Source organism: Diabrotica undecimpunctata, chromosome 3, assembly GCF_040954645.1.
Source record: "Diabrotica undecimpunctata isolate CICGRU chromosome 3, icDiaUnde3, whole genome shotgun sequence".
NCBI classification, from domain to species: Eukaryota; Metazoa; Arthropoda; class Insecta; order Coleoptera; family Chrysomelidae; genus Diabrotica; species Diabrotica undecimpunctata.
In genome coordinates, this window is record NC_092805.1 from 14,280,586 (window position 1) to 14,298,745 (window position 18,160).

General features: G+C 34.9%; 3 protein-coding genes across 6 annotated transcripts; 1 reads left to right on the forward strand and 2 right to left on the reverse strand.

The window, feature by feature from the left end:
- Positions 1 to 1,216: 1,216 nt before the first annotated feature.
- On the reverse strand, positions 1,217 to 2,278 carry LOC140436469 (rRNA-processing protein UTP23 homolog). 2 transcript variants are annotated; one of them, XM_072525317.1, is made up of 3 exons: positions 2,139 to 2,278; positions 1,942 to 2,103; positions 1,217 to 1,854 (listed from the first exon to the last, which is right to left on the reverse strand). In XM_072525317.1, the coding sequence occupies exons 2-3, from the start codon at positions 2,059 to 2,061 to the stop codon at positions 1,237 to 1,239; spliced, it is 738 nt and encodes a 245-aa protein (XP_072381418.1). In that variant the 5' UTR covers positions 2,062 to 2,103; positions 2,139 to 2,278; the 3' UTR covers positions 1,217 to 1,236. The 2 variants fall into 2 exon arrangements, with proteins under 2 accessions (XP_072381418.1, XP_072381417.1); XM_072525316.1 differs by lacking the exon at positions 2,139 to 2,278 and having other exon boundaries at positions 1,942 to 2,132.
- LOC140436468 (uncharacterized) lies at positions 2,264 to 8,768 on the forward strand. Of its 3 annotated transcripts, none has more exons than XM_072525313.1 (7): positions 2,264 to 2,402; positions 2,461 to 2,730; positions 3,746 to 3,867; positions 5,471 to 5,712; positions 7,310 to 7,569; positions 7,630 to 7,889; positions 8,490 to 8,768. In XM_072525313.1, exons 2-7 carry the CDS (start codon positions 2,506 to 2,508, stop codon positions 8,572 to 8,574), a joined length of 1,194 nt encoding a protein of 397 aa, XP_072381414.1. In that variant the 5' UTR covers positions 2,264 to 2,402; positions 2,461 to 2,505; the 3' UTR covers positions 8,575 to 8,768. The 3 variants fall into 3 exon arrangements, with proteins under 3 accessions (XP_072381414.1, XP_072381415.1, XP_072381416.1); XM_072525314.1 differs by having other exon boundaries at positions 2,276 to 2,359; XM_072525315.1 differs by lacking the exon at positions 2,461 to 2,730 and having other exon boundaries at positions 2,310 to 2,359.
- Positions 8,769 to 10,824: 2,056 nt separating this feature from the next.
- Positions 10,825 to 18,160, reverse strand: LOC140435496 (alpha-soluble NSF attachment protein-like). Its single transcript, XM_072524230.1, has 3 exons — positions 17,724 to 18,160; positions 15,767 to 15,960; positions 10,825 to 11,344 (listed from the first exon to the last, which is right to left on the reverse strand). Exons 1-3 carry the CDS (start codon positions 18,058 to 18,060, stop codon positions 11,000 to 11,002), a joined length of 876 nt encoding a protein of 291 aa, XP_072380331.1. The 5' UTR covers positions 18,061 to 18,160; the 3' UTR covers positions 10,825 to 10,999.

Genomic DNA, 18,160 nt, shown 5'->3' on the forward strand with positions numbered 1-18,160 from the left:
TTAATTAAAATGTTTATTTCTCCAAATGTGGAATAAAGACTACTCAAAGAAATATAAGCTTTGAGCAATGCATGTAAAACCTATTTTCGTGATAATAAGATTCTATCGCACCCTGATATCTTGAAGTTCTCTACTGAATGTGATACAAATGAGGCGTCATGTACTGCATGTATCTAAGTGTTGTCCTCATCCTCTTTCAAGAAGACCTTCAGGAACACTCTACTTCAGTCCAAGAATTGCTTTACTCTCTAAAGGCTTGACTATGCTGCCAAATTGATTGATTAGGAGACCCCATATTGTAATTTTTTTTAATGATTTACTTTTTTTAGATCTCTATCTATGTTTATGTGAACAATAATTGTAGATAATTGATTGCCCAAACAAAAAAATTAATAACGTGTATATAACTTTTATTTCGATTCCTAAAATAATTTTGAAAGTAAAATTGAATTGATTTGTTCAAAATGGTAGATGAGTTTGAGATGCAATAAAGATTGTGTTTTTTCAGTTATAAAATTACAGTGGCGAAATACTTATACAATATAACCTTGTATAGATATATACATAAATACATAACTGTGTGTTAATATAAAATTGTAGATTTAATATATTTATTAACGGGTCTATTACGATATAAAGTAGTGGATAGAAAAATGCCCTATTGTGAACGAAAAATATGTATAGTAGACTTCTGTGTATTTCACAATGTTAAAAATTATTATAAAACCATTGAAATAAATAATACTGAAAATATTTATTTTATTTATAGCCCTGCTTTTCGACTTAATATTCAATTACTCCAGTCGGCAGAGACAAAGATGCCACTGAACATTTAAAAATTATATGAACAAGCTGAATTTTGCAGAGAATATCATTTTTGGGACCCCAAAAAATATGTAAAAAAGGTTAAAGGTAAGGTAAATACATAAAAATGAAACATGGGACAATAAAAGTAAACAAACAGAATAAAGCTTACACTTTAGCAGAGTACATGAAGCATGGAAAACAATAAAAACCATCTATTTAAAAAAAAAGTTAAGTTTTGGGAAGAAGTCTATGCTTCCACTTGGGCCAGATTAATGTCACATTCATAGTTAAATATTCTTGGATATTCATCTTGCTATATTTATATTTCTCATTTTGTTATACTTACAGATTTGTGGCTATGAGAATAAAAAGAGGAAAGGATTTCAGTATGTACAAAATAAAACATATATTAAAGGTGAACAGGTAACTTTAATTGACTTTCTTTTCTAATAACACTTCTTTTACGTGTTTGGCCAATTTTATTCTTTTCCGTTGTTTCTTTTCTTTCTCAGATTGACCCTCTTTCTTTACAATTGGAGTTTGTACATGTGACTTTTTGGTTTTCTTTTTACAAGAGAGTGGATTCGGCCCCTTTTTCTTCTTTTTCTTGGGTCTTTCATCACTTCCATTTTGTTTTTTAATTTCCTCTAATGCCCTTTTTTCAAAATCTGTCAATGTTGATAACTTGCTTTCAGCTTCTTTGGTAGAGACTTCAGAAGGCTTTTCAAGCACTGGAGTTTTAAGATGTAAATATAATAACGGAACACCTGGAATGTGTCTGACTTTCTCCTGCAAATCCCTATCTTGTGTTCCAATAATATAATGATTTTCATTAGATTTTCCTAGCATTTTTAAAAAGCATTTGGATCCTGTAATTGGATTACCTTCATGACCACACTTGTGTACACCATACTGCTTCAGAATAATTAGTGCACCATTCAACTTGGCACCCAAGTTTTCCATTTCTATAATTGCACATTGAGTAGTAAGTAACTTAACTTCTCCTTGAAGGTATCTTGGAATATTGTCAGCAATATTTACTTTGTTCTGTAACACAACAAAATTAATTGAGTAAGTCCATATATAGAGGAGTTGCTATATAGTTCTAGATGTGTTAATTTGTATGTTACTTACATTTAATGCACAGTAACAGAATGTGCCATCAACCAACACTTGGAAGGGTTGACGAAATCCATAATTATTAATAAAGAACCTTATATGTTTGTTTACTTTTTTATAACGTTTTACCTTCATTTTATAGACTGTTTATAGATTAGTTTCCTGACCTAAATGGACCTAAACTTCAGTAATATATATTCTTTATCTATGACCTAAACAAATGGTTAAAATAAACATAACCCTTTAGATTAATTTCTTCTTATTTGTACATTTTCTAAATATTTTTTAATTTAACAGGATAAATATGTGTATTTACACATTCCTTCAAACTAAATCTGAAAGAAGAGGTGGTATGACAAATGACAGTTAGCTTAGTGACAAAAAATTAGATGCTTTCATTTAAAAAAACAATATAAAAGGTTGATACGTTTTAGTAAGTTCATCTTCAAAATATTCAAAATATGTTGCAGTAGACGGTATGAAATAGTTAGACTAAATTATCGAATACTTATAGTTTGTTTAATAATCTTTTAGCTATCTGGTTAATACAAAAAAACGGAGATCTTCGCAGCGAACAAAATGTCTGCTACATTTGCGCCACAGCGTGGCCCCAAGCCTCCTCCCGACAGTAAAAGCCTTCAAAAGCTTCTGGACGAAAACGGACATTTGATTCAAGTTATACAAGAACACCAATCAAAGGGCAAATCGCAGGAAGCTATACAAATGCAGTCACAATTACATAGAAATCTGGTATACTTGGCAACGATAGCTGATTCTGCACAAAATGTTACAGCTTTATTACCAGTAAGTAAAAAAAACATTATAACTCAGTACTTCGTGTATTAATTGTTATTATAAATTTAATTTGGAGCAATATGGAAAGAAAAATGCTACTTTTTTTGCTTATACTGGATGATAAACTGACTTTATTTATAATAGTGATGCAGTAAGAGAAAATCGCTGCTTAAAATGTGAACAGAAGAAATACAACATTGAGGGTTAAAATCAAAACATTGAAAATTAATTTGCCGTTAGATTTGCACCTAGTATTGTTAAGAGAATGCAGATGTTATTAATAGAAGGAAGATGCAACAAATAATGAAAAAATATGTGGAAGGAATTCATAATTCACATACAAAATTAAAATTGATGTAAAAAGACAAAGAGAAAGGTTAATAATCAAAAAAGCAGCTGAAAATTCAATTTAGTACTTTGTGGGGACTCTAGTTATATATCTAAAACTGAAAGATCAGAAATAGATACAGAATATACTGTATAATTGTTGGTTTTGTGTCAAAAAAAGTAAGATCTGGACTAGCAAAAAGAGAAAGAGGAAAGAAATGGCTCATTATAATAAATATTGGAAATAACTAAAGATTAGAGGATCTGAAAGAACTAATTACAAAATATCTTTAAGACAGTTTAATAAAATAATTAAAAAGAAAACTTCAAAATATTCTTATGTGTTTAAATTTTATTAAAAATGTGTTATTTAAAGGCTTAAATAAGCTCAGTATTTTATATGCCTTCAGGCATTAGTAGTACATTGGAAAATGACTTTGTCACATGTTTTGTGTTGATTAAAAGAAAATATAATGTCATGTGAGAGCAGTTTAAGCTATGGGATATTTGATTGCTATACCATTGCTATTGTTTTTTCCAACCCAACTACTATTGTTTATAATAAAAGCTCACTAATTTAAAATAATCTTTTTTGAATATGATTTCTGGAGTGGAAATCAAAATATCAAATAACAATTAGAAAATGTAATGTAATTACTCTTGCAGACTAATATACAATGTTGTAACTTTTTTTTAGATGATTCAGTCAACAGGACCTGCACCTCCTCAGCAACCCAACCACAACCCACCCCCTAATGATCAACAACATAATATGAATAATTTTAATCATCAACAGCAACCAGCTGCCCTAAATTACAGGTAGGATATTTTTTCTATTAAGAAATACTGTATCAACTATAAATTTCATTTATCAAAGTATCAATTTTTTATTAAAAAAGTGTGTCTGTACCCTTGTAATACCATTTGTTATATTTTTTAATGGGTCTCTGGAAACCTCTATGTTTCCTTCTTCATGGAAAGAAAGTTATGTTATTTCCATATTTAAAAATGGTCAGAAAGACAGAAAATTATAGTAGCATTTGTATACAATCTGCAATCTCTAAGCTCTTCAACAGTCTTATAATAAAGTAACTTTCTTGGTTATGTAAAGGCTTAATATCTCAATCACAACATGGTTTTTATAGCAAAAAATCCACTGTAACAAACTTGGTTTGCTATTAATGTGATATATTATCTCATATGGAAGACCGTAAACAGGTAGATGCAATATAAACAGATTTTTCCAAAGCATTTGATCATGTAGATCACCAAATTAATACTTTTGGGCAAATTGATTAATGTAGGCTTTCATGTCAGGTTTGTTGAATTGATTAAAAACCCTACATCTGGGAGAAGTCAAAGAGTCAAGATAGGTTGTCATCTGTCTGATAGTATCACAGTAACATCTGGAGTTCCTCAAAGAGGCCACACTTCTCCACTTCTTTTTAATATCTTCGTTAAAGACATTATTCCTAAATAGCAAATGTCTTATGTTGGCAGATGACTTGAAATTTTGGAAAGTTATAGATAGCTTAAAAGATCAAGCCTTGCTACAAGATGACTTAGTTTTATAAGTTTTCCTCGTAAACTTCAATAGAATTGGAACAAGCTATACTATTAATAATCAGCCTCTGAATTCTTCTATTCTGGATTTGGATGTTATTTTCGTTGACAAGCTTACTTTCTGTGAAAGTGTTGAATTTTGTTCTTGTTATTATATTTTGTTTGTTTTTTTTTAGTATGTAAGATTTTTAGTCTCATTTTTTAAACTTTTTAATATTGATTTCAGTGGACAATCTATGACCATATGCTGAACTTTTGTGGTGGTTTCACAAGTAAAACAGCTTCTGGGAGGATTTTTCTCTACTAAATGTTCATGTTCTTTCCTAGACACCTATACTATGTCAAATATCTGGCCAAGTCATAGTCTATAAGTGGGTACTTTTTACTTATTTCCCTGACCTACTTAAGAACTGAAATCAAACTAATTTGAAAGTTTGTTTTCTAAATTTATATTTACAAACATATATGCAGGTGGCACCATCAACACAGACTGAATAGTTACGAGGAAAATTCAATATACAGTAAGGGTTACGATATTTCAAAAATGTATTGGAAATAGTCTGGCTTATGATTAATATATAATACTAAAATATGAGTCAATGACATAAAGTGATGAAGAAGAACCTGCAAGGAAAAAGTTGCATATACAGTTATTATTGAAAACTCCTAGCCACCTGTATACTAATAAAAGAAGAAAGATATACCAGAACAGAAATAAATTAATACTGAGATATTTTGAAAACCAAAGAGTTCTGTCAAACTTTTTCATGTAATATTAATCAATCCACTTTTTTGTAATTACTTTCCCTACATTAAATAACCTAGTCATTTGTTATTATTTTTTTTTTTTAATCAATAGGCAACAACCAGGCCCACCTCAGCGTCCCGGTGGTCCTCCAGCTCCACATCCTTACCAACAGAGGAGCTATCCACAAGGACAATACCAAAATCAGTATCCACCACAAGGTCCCAATTATCCTCCACAACCACCCTATGGGGCTCCTCCAAATCAACCACCAGGATATCCCCCAAATGCTCCACAAGGCAATTATGGTCAACCACCAACAACTGCTGCTCCACATACAAATTATCAACAACCAGGTGAGAACATAATTAGACTAAGTTATAAAAATTGTTAAAGACTATTATATTGTGCTGATATTCTTCGTATTATATTAGAATTGTTGGTGCAGTTTGAATAATAGTCCAGTTATCATAGATGAAAATGCCACTGAATCTTAAAAATCATATGAATAAGCTGAATTTTGCTGAGGTCAACTTTGGCCGCGTTTTCCCTTGCTAGGAAGGAGGGAAACATAAAACATAGATTTAACAAGAATCAAGAATTTATATGCCGTCATAAAAACTGTTTCAAACAAAAAATGTAGCAATTTATAAATACAATAAGCTAATAACAAAAATGAGATAATTTTGAACAAAAATGTTAATTAGCACTTTTTTGAAGAATGAACTGTTCTATTATAAAAATGACTTTTGAAGCAACAGGCAATTTTGAATGTCAGTATGCGTGTTAAATCAATTTCGTGTAAAATTTGTATCCACCGATCATCATCATCTTGGTGCTACAGCCCTTAGAGGGCATCGACCTTCTCAAGCTTTCTACGCCATTCTGTTCTGTCTCTTGCTTGCATTTTTCAGTTGCCGACTCCGATCTTCTCGGCATCTTGTGTTACCCCGTCCATCCACCTCAGCTTTGGTCTACCCCGTCTTCTCTTTCCCACAGATTGTGCTGTTAGAATCTTTTTTATCGTGTTCGATTCAGGGTCCCGGGCTACATGTCCTGCCCACTGCATGCGGTTTCGCTTAATTATAGTGGTAATATCTTTACCACCAAACGTATGCTTGTAGATATTCTGCAGTTCAAAGTTATATCTACGCCTCCATATTCCGTTCTCACAGACCACTCCGAATATCTTGAGTAGCACCTTTCCTTCAAAAATCGATAGAGCGGATTCATCTGTTTTAGTTAGCGTCCATGCCTCTGATTCATATGTGAAAACGGGGACTATCCGTGTTCTATACAGCCTTATACGAGTTTTTTGAGGCAGACGTTTGTTAGCTAAGTACTTCACTAACTATCCACCCAATGGTTACAAATAAATATTCGATATCTTTTGATTAGAGTGTCCTATTGACAAAAATGAAAATGCGTTTAAAGGTGAAGAGTGCAGCTTTCGTACACAATTTTTGCATTTTGCCACAGATAAAGTCAGTTTCTATAAAGCTGTTAAATAAATAAATGTTTTGTGATCTCTGAAATTTTTTAAGATTCTTATAAGATCAATAAAATTTATCACTTCCATTAACTGGCCACTATGGAAATTCCGTTGTTAGAGCCTAATCTTCAAAACCTATAAAATCAAATTTTGATTTTGAGTTTTGGCAACAAATATGAGGCATTTGAAATATGCCTAAAAAACGCTGAATTTAAACTTTCACATTACAAATGATCTAAGATGTTTAAAACTCCTTCTTTTTGAATGCAAGTAAGTTTTTCAAAATTACAAAACTTCAGCTACAAATTTCACCTAATGCCGTTTTCGTGGAAGCATTACCCCTCATGTGAGATTTTTTACAAGTTTATTTTTTCTCACTCTTTCCGAAACATTTCACTAGTAGAAAAACTGAAAAAATTGAATATATAGAATAAATAAAATTTTGACTTTTTTTTTTTCAGGTTATGGTACTCCTCCTCCCGCTACAGGAGGTGCTTCACAGCCCAGTCCAGCTCCTGCTCCATATCAACCTCCAGCAACACCTGCTCAGAACCAACCAGCTCAGTACGGAGCTCCTCCAAACGGTGGGCATTACCCGGCTGGTAATCCTCCACAAAATTACCCCCCACAAGGTTATCCCAATCCGCAGGGTTATGCTCCTCCTTCAACAAACCAGCCCAATCCTCCTCCACCTCAAAATTATTCAGCTAGTAATACTCAGGTAAGATGTGTTTTTAATGAGTATTTGATACAAATTGTTTGATTATTGTGTATATTTTAGGCGCCACCTTTTTCGTCGCCCCCAACGAACAATCAGAGCCCTGCTGTGACATCTACCCCTCCAGCAACTTCACAGCCTTATCAACAACCTCCATTCCCGCCCAATTCGCAGCCAAGTAATCCGGGCTATACTTCTCCTCCAAACCAAGGATATCCGCCAGGCCCTGGTGGCCCTCCAAGCAACTATGGTTATCCTCCTCAACCCGGAGGTTATCCACCTCAGCCGCAGTATGCTCAACAGCCACAGAACAATTACTACAGGTTGGTATAAAATAGTAAAAAGTGGGGGTAGATGCAAATGTAGTTATAATATTCTTCTTCATGTACTATCTCTTTGTTCTTTAAATATCAACTATTTTTGGTTATGTATAAGCTGTCCAAAATATTGTAATATTTAATCTACCTTGCGTCTTTGTAATTGTATAATTATTTTTTAAATCTATCTACAGAATAAACTCTCTAAAAGCACATTCATGTATAGATCCCACACAAAACATCCAGATATATTGATCAGTATTAAAATTTGGAGGCACAAAGACCAGAATTATTCTTGATTACTAATAGAAATTTGTAAAGCTTGGTTCCGGGCATTGTATGCTTAAATTACCCTTGAACATTGTAATGTGATGGATGGTATGTGCTTTTTGACGACTACTGAGTCATCTTTTTATTTCTCCTTGATTTAACAAATTCATGAGGATCTAAGTGGTTCATTGAAACCTATGGAATCGTTATAAACATAAGTTCAACCCGATTGTTTGAAAGATTCATTGAATAAGAGGAAGACCTAGAGCATTGCTTCAATTTATCCCATTTTCTCATATAAATCATAGTAATTACTTGTTAATATTTTTTTTACAGGCCACCGGCAGCACAAGGTCCTCCCGGAGCCCCTCCTCAAGGTGGATATCCATATAACTATCCTCCACAGCCAAATCCACAATAAGATGTGAAGTAGCCGTAGAGTTTTATTTAATTGATGTGCCGTTTTTTACTGATTTTATATGTATTGAGAAGTGAAAAGGTGTTACTAGAATAAGAATTAAAGATATATTATCTATTCATTGTGAGAAAATCTAGTAGACGGTGTTAGGGTTAATAGTTTTGATTTGTATATAGAGAATATACTTTTTTTACTTATCTTGTCTTTTTTTTTTGTTACTGATAGTGGACAGATTCGAATGTAATTATAAGTTCAAATTGTTTCTAATTCCCTGTGTCCAATTCTTCTCGATCGACGACGATAAAATAAAATGTTGAATCCGTGGAGTAAAATATAGTTTTATTGACAGCTACTGAATTATTACACTATAGTTGTTGTTGACGTACAAATGTATGATAGACTGCGTCCCAAACTAGTCCCGAAGCTATATTTATAGTCTCACTAAAATGCTGCGATTCATCAAATAAGTGTATTGCCCTCTGCATAGAACAAAAATTTCATGTCAGGTTTGTTGAATTGATTAAAAACGCTACATCTGGGAGAAGTCAAAGAGTCAAGATAGGTTGTCATCTGTCTGATAGTATCACAGTAACATCTTGAGTTCCTAAAAGAGACCACACTTCTCCGCTTCTTTTTAATATCTTCGTTAACAACATCACTTTCTGTTTCCTAAATAGCAAATAAATAGCTTAAAAGATCAAGTCTTGCTATAAGATGACTTAGTTTTATAAGTTTTTCTTGTAAAGTCAATAGAATTAGAACAAGCTATACTATTAATAATCAGTCACTGAATTATGTTTCTTCTATTCAGGATTTGGGTGTTATTTTCGATGAGAAGCTTACTTTCTGTGACCACATAAACTCTATTTCAATAAAGGCATTTAAACTTCTTGGTTTTATTACTAGGAATTGCAAGTATTTCTCTATTGATTCAACAATATTAGTGTATTGTTGCTTAATTAGAACTATTTTGGAATACTGTTCAGTTATTTGGTCACCCTATTTTCAGAACAATATTGATACCATAGAAAGAGTTCAGCATAAATTTTTTAGATATTGTGCTTACCATGTCCACAATACTATTGAAAATCATGAATATTCCCGTATAGAACAACAATTATCTTTACCCCCACTCAAGAACTGTTGTGATATGTCAGGAGCTATATTTGTATATAAGATCATACATGGATTTATTGATTTATTTATTGATTAATTACCTTTAATCATCAAGCTCTACGTTACCACAATGTTTTCAATATTCCTTTCCACAGAACAACCTATGGTATTCACAACCCATTGGATAGATAGATTTTTATATTTTAAATATAATTTTAACTTAGTTAAAAAGATCTCTTGCCTTGTGATATGTACATATATTGGGATTGTTGAATTTTGTTCTTGTTATATTTTGTTTGTTTTTTAAGTATGTAAGAGTTTCAGTCTTATAAGGTGATATTAGGTGAAGAGTGGGATTCTCGAGAAATAAGAGTTCATTTCGAAATTACTTCACTGTAAATAGGTTGCAACGCACAGGTTGAGGTAAATAATGATAAAACACATTACTTGATGCAGTTTAATCCGATTAAAATAAAACAATAGACTACATTATTAAAAAACTACATTATGCAGTCCAGTATGGAGGTACACACATGCTGATTGCTGGGGAGAGATTGCGGATGTCGATATGACAGACGATAGAATTGATAGAATATGACTGATACAAAACAGAACTGATTATTGGCGAGGGCTTGAGACAGACCTCGGGCATCATTCATGGGCGTCTTGGTAACGCTTAGGAGGGCGCTTGGAACGCCTGGGTCTCTGCATAGAACCATTACTCTTTGCAGGCAAAGAGGTACTTCTGGTGTCACTGGCTGTGATTTCAGGTACACCAAAACTTGCGGATTGCTGCGTTGGCTTTGGGTATCGTTTTGGGATAGCCCCTTTGGCTTCATCTGGGACACCTTTCTGCAACGTGGTTGAAGGCCGTCCTCCACTACGTAACTCATGTGGAGGTGTTATAGGCGAATTGGAATTATCCTTCACAAAAGGATGGAGAGCAGATTCATGGTACTTTCCAATTGCTATATCCGGGTGCGTTACAGTTGCTAACCCGTTCGAAGTTGGAGAAAGTTGGTTGAGGATATATGGGCCATCGCGATGCGGCGCAAATTTGGAAGACAGTCCTGCATCACTCAGTCTCATTTTTTAAACTTTTTAATATTGATTTTATATTATAAATAATTTCAAGTTTTGAATCCTAACTGTGATACTGCATATTGTAATTTAAACTGTTAATGAGGTTATCCCATCTATTAAATAAATAAAACGCTAAAATGTGGTTAAATAGGCTAAAACAAAATTCAAAGAATTTAAATAATAAGTTTATTGAACTTTCACGTTCATGATTTGTTTGGTTGAGATTACATCACAGTATAAGATGTTCCTTTTCGGTAATCTGATTTCTAGCTCTCAATAGCAGTGTCACGTGCCACTGGCTCAGTTCAGTTTGGGAATCAAATATTCTTACAGCATACTCGAACCCTTCTAAGTCATTATCGTTGATGCATTCTGCTAAACACACGACTAGTTCATATTCTCTGGACATTTTAAAAGGTGGAAAAATGTAAATGTAAGTAAGTAATCTTTTTGTAACACTAGCACCAGCGCAAAGAACACATATGGCACATCTGAAAAAGTATTCATTCGCTACGTGTTTCCTTGTTGAGCTAGATAATTCGAAACAAGCGATTCCTTCGAAGATTTTGATTGCCTAAAAATAATTTGATATTACTGATAGTTAGATAATAATAACAAATAGATAAATAAAAACCCATTAGACAACATACCAACGTGGTACTTCTTCTAATTCCGTTATCGCTAGACCGTTCTAATACTGTTATCGATCGTTGGATCATGCCATATGATACAAATCTCTGTAGCTTTGAAACAAGCCTACGATTCTATAAGCAGAGAAGTTTTGTGGCAGGCTATGGAGGAAATGGTGGTCCCTAGAAAACTGGTACAAGAAATTTTACAGAGTCAACGATACTGATCTTACTGTTATTAAGAGCAAGGGTTGAAGAGCTGCTTTATAGGATAATGCTATTGTCTTACCCGCGTTAAAATAGAGTCAATTAGAGTCGGACCAGGTTTTTGTTTTAAGTAGGTCAGAAGTTATAATTGAATGAAGAAACACGGGACGACACAGACGGGAGGATCGTTTAATTAATTTAATTATTTATTTGCATTACGTTTTGGAGTGATGTGTGATGAGTGTGTGTGCCAGTTTAAGTGCATTATTCGTCCCGGTGATAAATAAAGCAAATTGTGTGCAAGATGGCGGCATTCGGAAACATCGAACTGTTTAACGTGGGTGACTCCAAAGATTGGGAATCATACGTCGAGCGTATGGGTTTTTTCTTCACGGGAAATAACATTACGGACCCTGATAAGAAAAAAGCTACATTTTTAAGTTTGTGCGGTCCAAATACATACGAGATTATTAGATCTATGGTCGCGCCGTCCAAAGTGTCTGATAAAACTTATGACCAAATCATAGTTGAGTTAAAAAAGTATTTTTCTCAAAAAACGTCGGAAATTGCGTGCAGGTTTAAGTTTTATCGTCGATGTGTGAAACAGACTGGTGAAACAATATCTGTGTATCTGAAAGAATTACGAAAATTGGCAGAACCCTGTGGTTTCGGAACTAGCCTTGACATAATACGGTATTACCGACGAATAGCTACAGCAAAAGTTGCTAGCCACATATAAGTTAAAACTTAAGGTCGGGCAAGACATGTGCCTTGCACACGAGGTGGCCGTGGAAAGTTTGGCGGTGCTACGAGAAAGTGAGTCGAGCACAGATGTAAACGTGGTAAATTTTCGTAAAAATCAACTGGGCCAGTTCAAACAATAATTAGTTAATCGCGAAAGGGAACATTCTTCTGAAACTTGTGAACACATTAAATCAACCTGTACATATTGCAGGAAAGTTGGACACATCGAAATAACTTGTTTTGCTAAAAAGAAGAACCAAAATCACAAACGCAAAGTACATCAGACTACCGTGAAATCTACGTCCAATACTGAGCCGGTTTCGGGGAACACTTAGAGTGTTTTTATCAAAGTAGTGACTATGAATTTTCGTTAAATAACGTGACGTCTGATAGCATTACCGGTAAATATTAAGTAGATGTGCTACTCAATGACCAAAAAGTGAAAATGGAGGTTGACTCGGGCGCGAGTTATTCAGTGATAAGCAAATCAACCTACCATAAAATCTTTAGTGATAATCAACCTAAAATATATAAATCCAGTGTTATTTTAAAGGACTGTCAAAACACAGTGATATCCACACTGGGTAAGTGTCAAGTGGAGGTACAGAGAGGTCAAAGATCAGCGACACTTTCTCTCATAGTCACGGAAGGCAATCGCGCCAGTCTAATCGGCAGAAACTGGTTTGATAGTTTAGGTTTAACCATAGCTGGAGTAAGTCAAATTTTATCAATGATTAATTATTCAGAAGAATACCCAGATGTATTTAATACAGATTTGGGATCTTACCGGGGTCTCCCAGTAAGTTTTTCGTTGGACAAAAATGTAAAGCCGGTTATGTGTGAAGCTCGTAAAGTTCCATTTGCGCTAAAAGACAAAATCGAACTTGAACTGGACAGACTTATTGCGCAAGGGGTTTTAGAGCCGATTACGCACCCAAAATGGTACACCCCAATTGTGACTGTTTGCAAAGAAAACGGGGAGGTTAGGATTTGTGGTGACTACAAATCCACATTGAATTTAGCGTTAAATCCGGAACCTTATTCAGTGCCATCGGTACAGGGTGTCTTATCCATCCTTGCGGGCGGTAAAGTTTTTGCAAAACTGGACATGGTGCAAGCTTATCTGCAGTTAAGTGTCAACCGCGAAGCTGCTGAAGCACAAACGATAATTACGCATAAAGGGGCTTTTAAATGTAATCGTTTACAGTTCTGTATATCAGTGGCTCAATAAATTTTTCAAAAATATCGCGTTTCCAGGAAGACGGACTGCATTTGCGCAAAGAAAAGTGCGTTTTTCGAACAAAAACTATAGAGTTTCTTGGTTTTCAAATTAGTGAAGACGGTTTACGCCCCACTAAAGACAAACTCGCGGCCATAACTGATGCGCCAGCGCCAACCAATAAAACCGAGTTGCAAGCTTTTATTGGACTTTTAAATTTTTATCATGTTTTTCTAAAGGACAAGGCAACAATTGCGAATCCGTTACATGCACTACTCCGAAAGGATGTTCCCTGACAGTGGCGTTTTATAGAACAAAAAGCTTTAGATTTATTAAAAGAGATTTTAGCGAAAGAACCTGTGTTAGGACATTACAGTACAAAAAGATTTATTTTTGACGTGTGATGCCAGTCCTTACGGGGTAGGTTGTGTGCTTAGTCAACGTGATGATGAGGGACGTGAATATCGAGTGGCTTACCATAGCCGTACTCTATTATCTACTGAACGAAATTTATCCCAAATCGACAAAGAAGCACTGGCCATAATATCGGGCATTAAAAAATTCCATGAATATGTATATGGCAGGAAAATAGGCATAAGAACGGACCATAAACCATTGTTGGATATTTTTAATCCGAAAAAAGGTGTTCCAGAGATACTGTCACCCAGAATGCTTAGATGGGCTCTTATGTTATCTACTTATGATTACGAATTATGTTATGTACTAGGTTAAAAAATTCAGAATGCAGATGCTATTATGGGTTTATTTGCCACTAATGGCATCCCAAATCATCCCATTCGTCGTATCAGATAACGGAACTTGTTTTACGTCAGCTGAGTTCCAAGATTTTTTAAAGAAAAACCTGATTAGACAAGCATTGGTTGCACCGTACCATCCAAGTAGTAATGAGCAAGCGGAACGTATGGTACAAAATGTAAAAAAATGCACTAAAAAAATGACAGATAGTAATGAAGAAACTAACATACAGTTAGCATTGCACAGATACCTCCTTACTCAGCACATTACATCCCATTGTACAACAGGGAGATGCCCATCAGAAATATTAATGGAGCGAAAATTGGGTTCATTATTCGATCGTTTACAGCCCGACTGTAGAAAGAGATGTTATCTAAGCAAGAGATGAAATATTCTTACAAAACAGTACCCAGATGTTTTCAAGAAAACGAGACTGTATTTGCAAGGTCATTTCCTCCGGTTAGCAAAAGTGGCTTCCTTCCAAAATAATTGAAACTACTGGACCGTTAAGCTACAAAGTTCAAACCCCTGATGGTAAAATTTTACGTCGTCATTCTGACCAAATCAGAACCCTTGTGTGTGACCAAGAAACAACAGACGAAGTTACACCATCAATCTCGATGGAAACACAATTACTCGTAACTCCGCAACCGCTGTTTCTACATCCAAACGAATTTATGGACTCAGAACTAGAAATTGTAGAGCAGGCCGCTGAAGTTAAAAAGCCACCTGCTCGAATAAGAAAACCTCCAAGGTATTTGGAGGACTATGATGAGTAGATTCATCCAGGAGGGAGGAGTGTGATGTATTGGCAAACATGCAGTGCGGTTACGTCACAATCAGCTGGGAAGAAACACGGGACGACACAGACAGGAGGATCGTTTAATTAATGTAGATTTATTTGCATTACGTTTTGGAGTGATAATTAAAGTCGGTAGTATTTGCTATACTGTTATTATTTACAACCCGGTCCGATATTTATTAGGCTCGTAACGCGCTATAAGAAGTATTCACTTCTGTCGGCACTTTCCAAGTGCCACGAGCCGTTTTTTTAATACATTGACTAGTTGTTTCATTTAGTTGATCCGTCTCAGGGCCTCCTCAGCTTTGACTCTTTGGAGACTACTTTATTTTATGAGACTAGTTTTCAAACGGCCCTATAGTTAACAGTTATACCTAAAAGAGTGTAGTTAAAAAAAGCGAATTATTATTTACAAGAAAAAGTTGAAAACATATATTTCACTTGTTATGAGAAACGAAATTAGTCCAGTTTATTATCCAAGGAAAGATTGACTGCAAGAAAGGTCCCAGAAGAATTTGCGAACTTGGCTTGGAACGTTAACAGAATGTGTGACGAATAAAATGCGTATTACACGGTCAATGCCAACGCCTGGGACGGATAGGGCATCTCAAGAAGAAGTATAAGCGTAAAATTTGATACCTTAACATAATCTGATGCCAAAGCAGCTCCTTCTGCGATTTGTTCCAAACATTTATTTGACGCCCAATATCTTTTATCCAATTGATAAAAGTATGCCGCTTGTTCAAGATACTTTTCGGCTTCTTGGTTATTATAGTCCTCTTGCAATAGTTCTGACATTGCTTCATAATTTTTAGCCACAGCACTGTATTTTCCTGTTAATTAAAATAGATGAATGAATCCAGAAGAAATAAAAATATTTAAATGAATTTACGAATACTGCTGCTTGTATTACTTGTGTTTAATATCTGCTGTGAGGTCATATTTCAAAAATATCTATCAGATATCAACGGTATTGTTAAGAAACTATAGTTTCTAACAATAACCTAATTATAATCTCAATACTCACATAATACGAGGCGTGTTTTTTAAGTAAGTACCGTTTTGGAATTAAAAAAAGACGTGCAAAGATATGACAATAATTTTATTTTTACATGAAAGCCTGTACCTTAATCTACTTTTCTACATAATTTCCGTGAATATTGAGGCACTTGTCATAACGTGGCACCAGTTTTTGAATACCCTCCTGATAAAATTCTGCCGCCTGACTTGTTAACCACTGCATCACAAATGTTTTGACTTCGTTATCGTCTTGAAGACGCTGACCGCCCAGGTGTTTCTTCAAGTGCTGGAACAAATGGTAGTCGCTGGGCGCCAGATCAGGGCTGTATGGAGGATCATCTAGAGTTTCCCATTTAACTGATTTGATGAGATCTTTGGTCTGATCAGCCACATGTGGACGGGCATTGTCATGCAGCAAAACGATACCCTTACTCAACTTGCCACGTCTTTTGTTCTGGATTGCACGACGCAGATTTTTCAATGTCTCACAATAAGACGCTGCATTGATTGTCTCATTACGAGGCAGAAACTCCACTAGCAATACTCCTTTTCTGTCCCAAAAAACTGTGCACATGATTTTCCGAGCAGAAATTGTTTGCTTAAACTTCACTCTTTTGGGTGATGATGAATGTCGCCATTCCATGGATTGTTGTTTTGATTCTGGTGTGACGTAGGCCACCCACGTTTCGTCACCAGTAACAATTTGGTCTAAAAAATCTTCACCTTCACTGTGATATCGCTCAAGGAAAGTCAATGCACTGCCTAAACGTTGGGTTTTGGGCAAATCCGTCAACATTTTTGGAACCCAACGTGAACACAATTTCCGGTAATTCAAGTTCTCGGTAACAATGCATTACAAAACACTACGAGAATACTGAGGAAAGCAGTCGGACAATGATGAAATTGTAAAGCGTCTGTTTTCTCTCACCTTTTCGTCCACTTTTTGCACCAAATTTTCATTAACGACCGAAGGACGCCCACTCCGTTCTTCATCATGCACATTTGTGAGGCCATCTTTAAATGCTCTCACCCATTTCCTTACCATTCCATCACTCATAATGTTTTGTCCGTAAACTTCAACGATCTCACGATGAATATCGATCGGTTTTACGCCTTTAGCACTAAGAAATCGTATAACAGCCCGTACTTCACAATCAGCGTGACTCACGATTGTTGGAGGCATCTTAAACACTCGAGTAAACAAGTATACAATGAATAATCAGACTGTAATGGCGTCAGTGCGTAGACAAGAGATGTAGGTAACCAGCGCTCATGCGCGGAACGCCGACCGTAGCGCTGCGGCGGCGGAATCGCAAAACGGTACTTACTTAAAAAACATGCCTCGTAGATATACAATATCGGAAGCGCTTAATTAAAAACCTTTTACAAACTATAATAAAAACATTAAAAAATAGCATTAATTCATATCAATAACACACGTTAAGCATGTGCCGTAAGCCCAAAGGATTTATTAAAGATGATAATAAAGATTGATTAGGTATGTGAGAAAATAGAAACTCATTACTGACAAATCTAAACAGGTTAAAAAATCAACAGAAGTGTACTCTCCATTTACCGTTATTTCTGTATAATTTCACAGCTTCTTTGTACGCTTTTATAGCCATTTCAGTGTCACAATTTTTATAACAATTTGCCGCTTCGATGTATTCCAGAGCCGCTTCAGTAAAATTTTTAGCTTTGTAACAAAGATTGGCAGCATCCATAAACGCTGAACCAGCTTGTTTCCATTTTTTAACCATTTTAAACAGATTCCCGGCTCTTTTGTAATATTCTATTGACTCTTCCGTTTTATTTGTAGACCGAGAAAACAAATTTTGTAAGAATCCTGCTGATTTTACCCTTCTCTGAGCTTCTTCTCGAAGTTGTAATGCTTTGAATTCGATGTGGCTCATTTTTATCACGCGAATTTTAATAACATACCCTTTTACTACAGAACATAATATCTAATCTTACATATTCAAGATATAATTGACAACTATCAAATTATTAATT

What these genes read in the sequence shown, in the direction of transcription:
- LOC140435496 (XM_072524230.1), bottom strand. Translation starts at nt 18,060, where the DNA reads ATGAGCCACATCGAATTCAAAGCATTACAACTTCGAGAAGAAGCTCAG. An exon ending in GAAATTATACAGAAATAACG is followed by an intron (nt 15,961 to 17,723) that starts GTAAATGGAGAG and finishes TTTAATTAACAG; the next exon opens with GAAAATACAGTGCTGTGGCT. An exon ending in TGGCATCAGATTATGTTAAG is followed by an intron (nt 11,345 to 15,766) that starts GTATCAAATTTT and finishes AATTATTTTTAG; the next exon opens with GCAATCAAAATCTTCGAAGG.
- LOC140436469 (XM_072525317.1), bottom strand. Translation starts at nt 2,061, where the DNA reads ATGAAGGTAAAACGTTATAAAAAAGTAAACAAACATATAAGGTTCTTT. An exon ending in TCTGTTACTGTGCATTAAAT is followed by an intron (nt 1,855 to 1,941) that starts GTAAGTAACATA and finishes GTTGTGTTACAG; the next exon opens with AACAAAGTAAATATTGCTGA.
- LOC140436468 (XM_072525313.1), top strand. Translation starts at nt 2,506, where the DNA reads ATGTCTGCTACATTTGCGCCACAGCGTGGCCCCAAGCCTCCTCCCGAC. An exon ending in ATGTTACAGCTTTATTACCA is followed by an intron (nt 2,731 to 3,745) that starts GTAAGTAAAAAA and finishes ACTTTTTTTTAG; the next exon opens with ATGATTCAGTCAACAGGACC. An exon ending in CCAGCTGCCCTAAATTACAG is followed by an intron (nt 3,868 to 5,470) that starts GTAGGATATTTT and finishes TTTAATCAATAG; the next exon opens with GCAACAACCAGGCCCACCTC.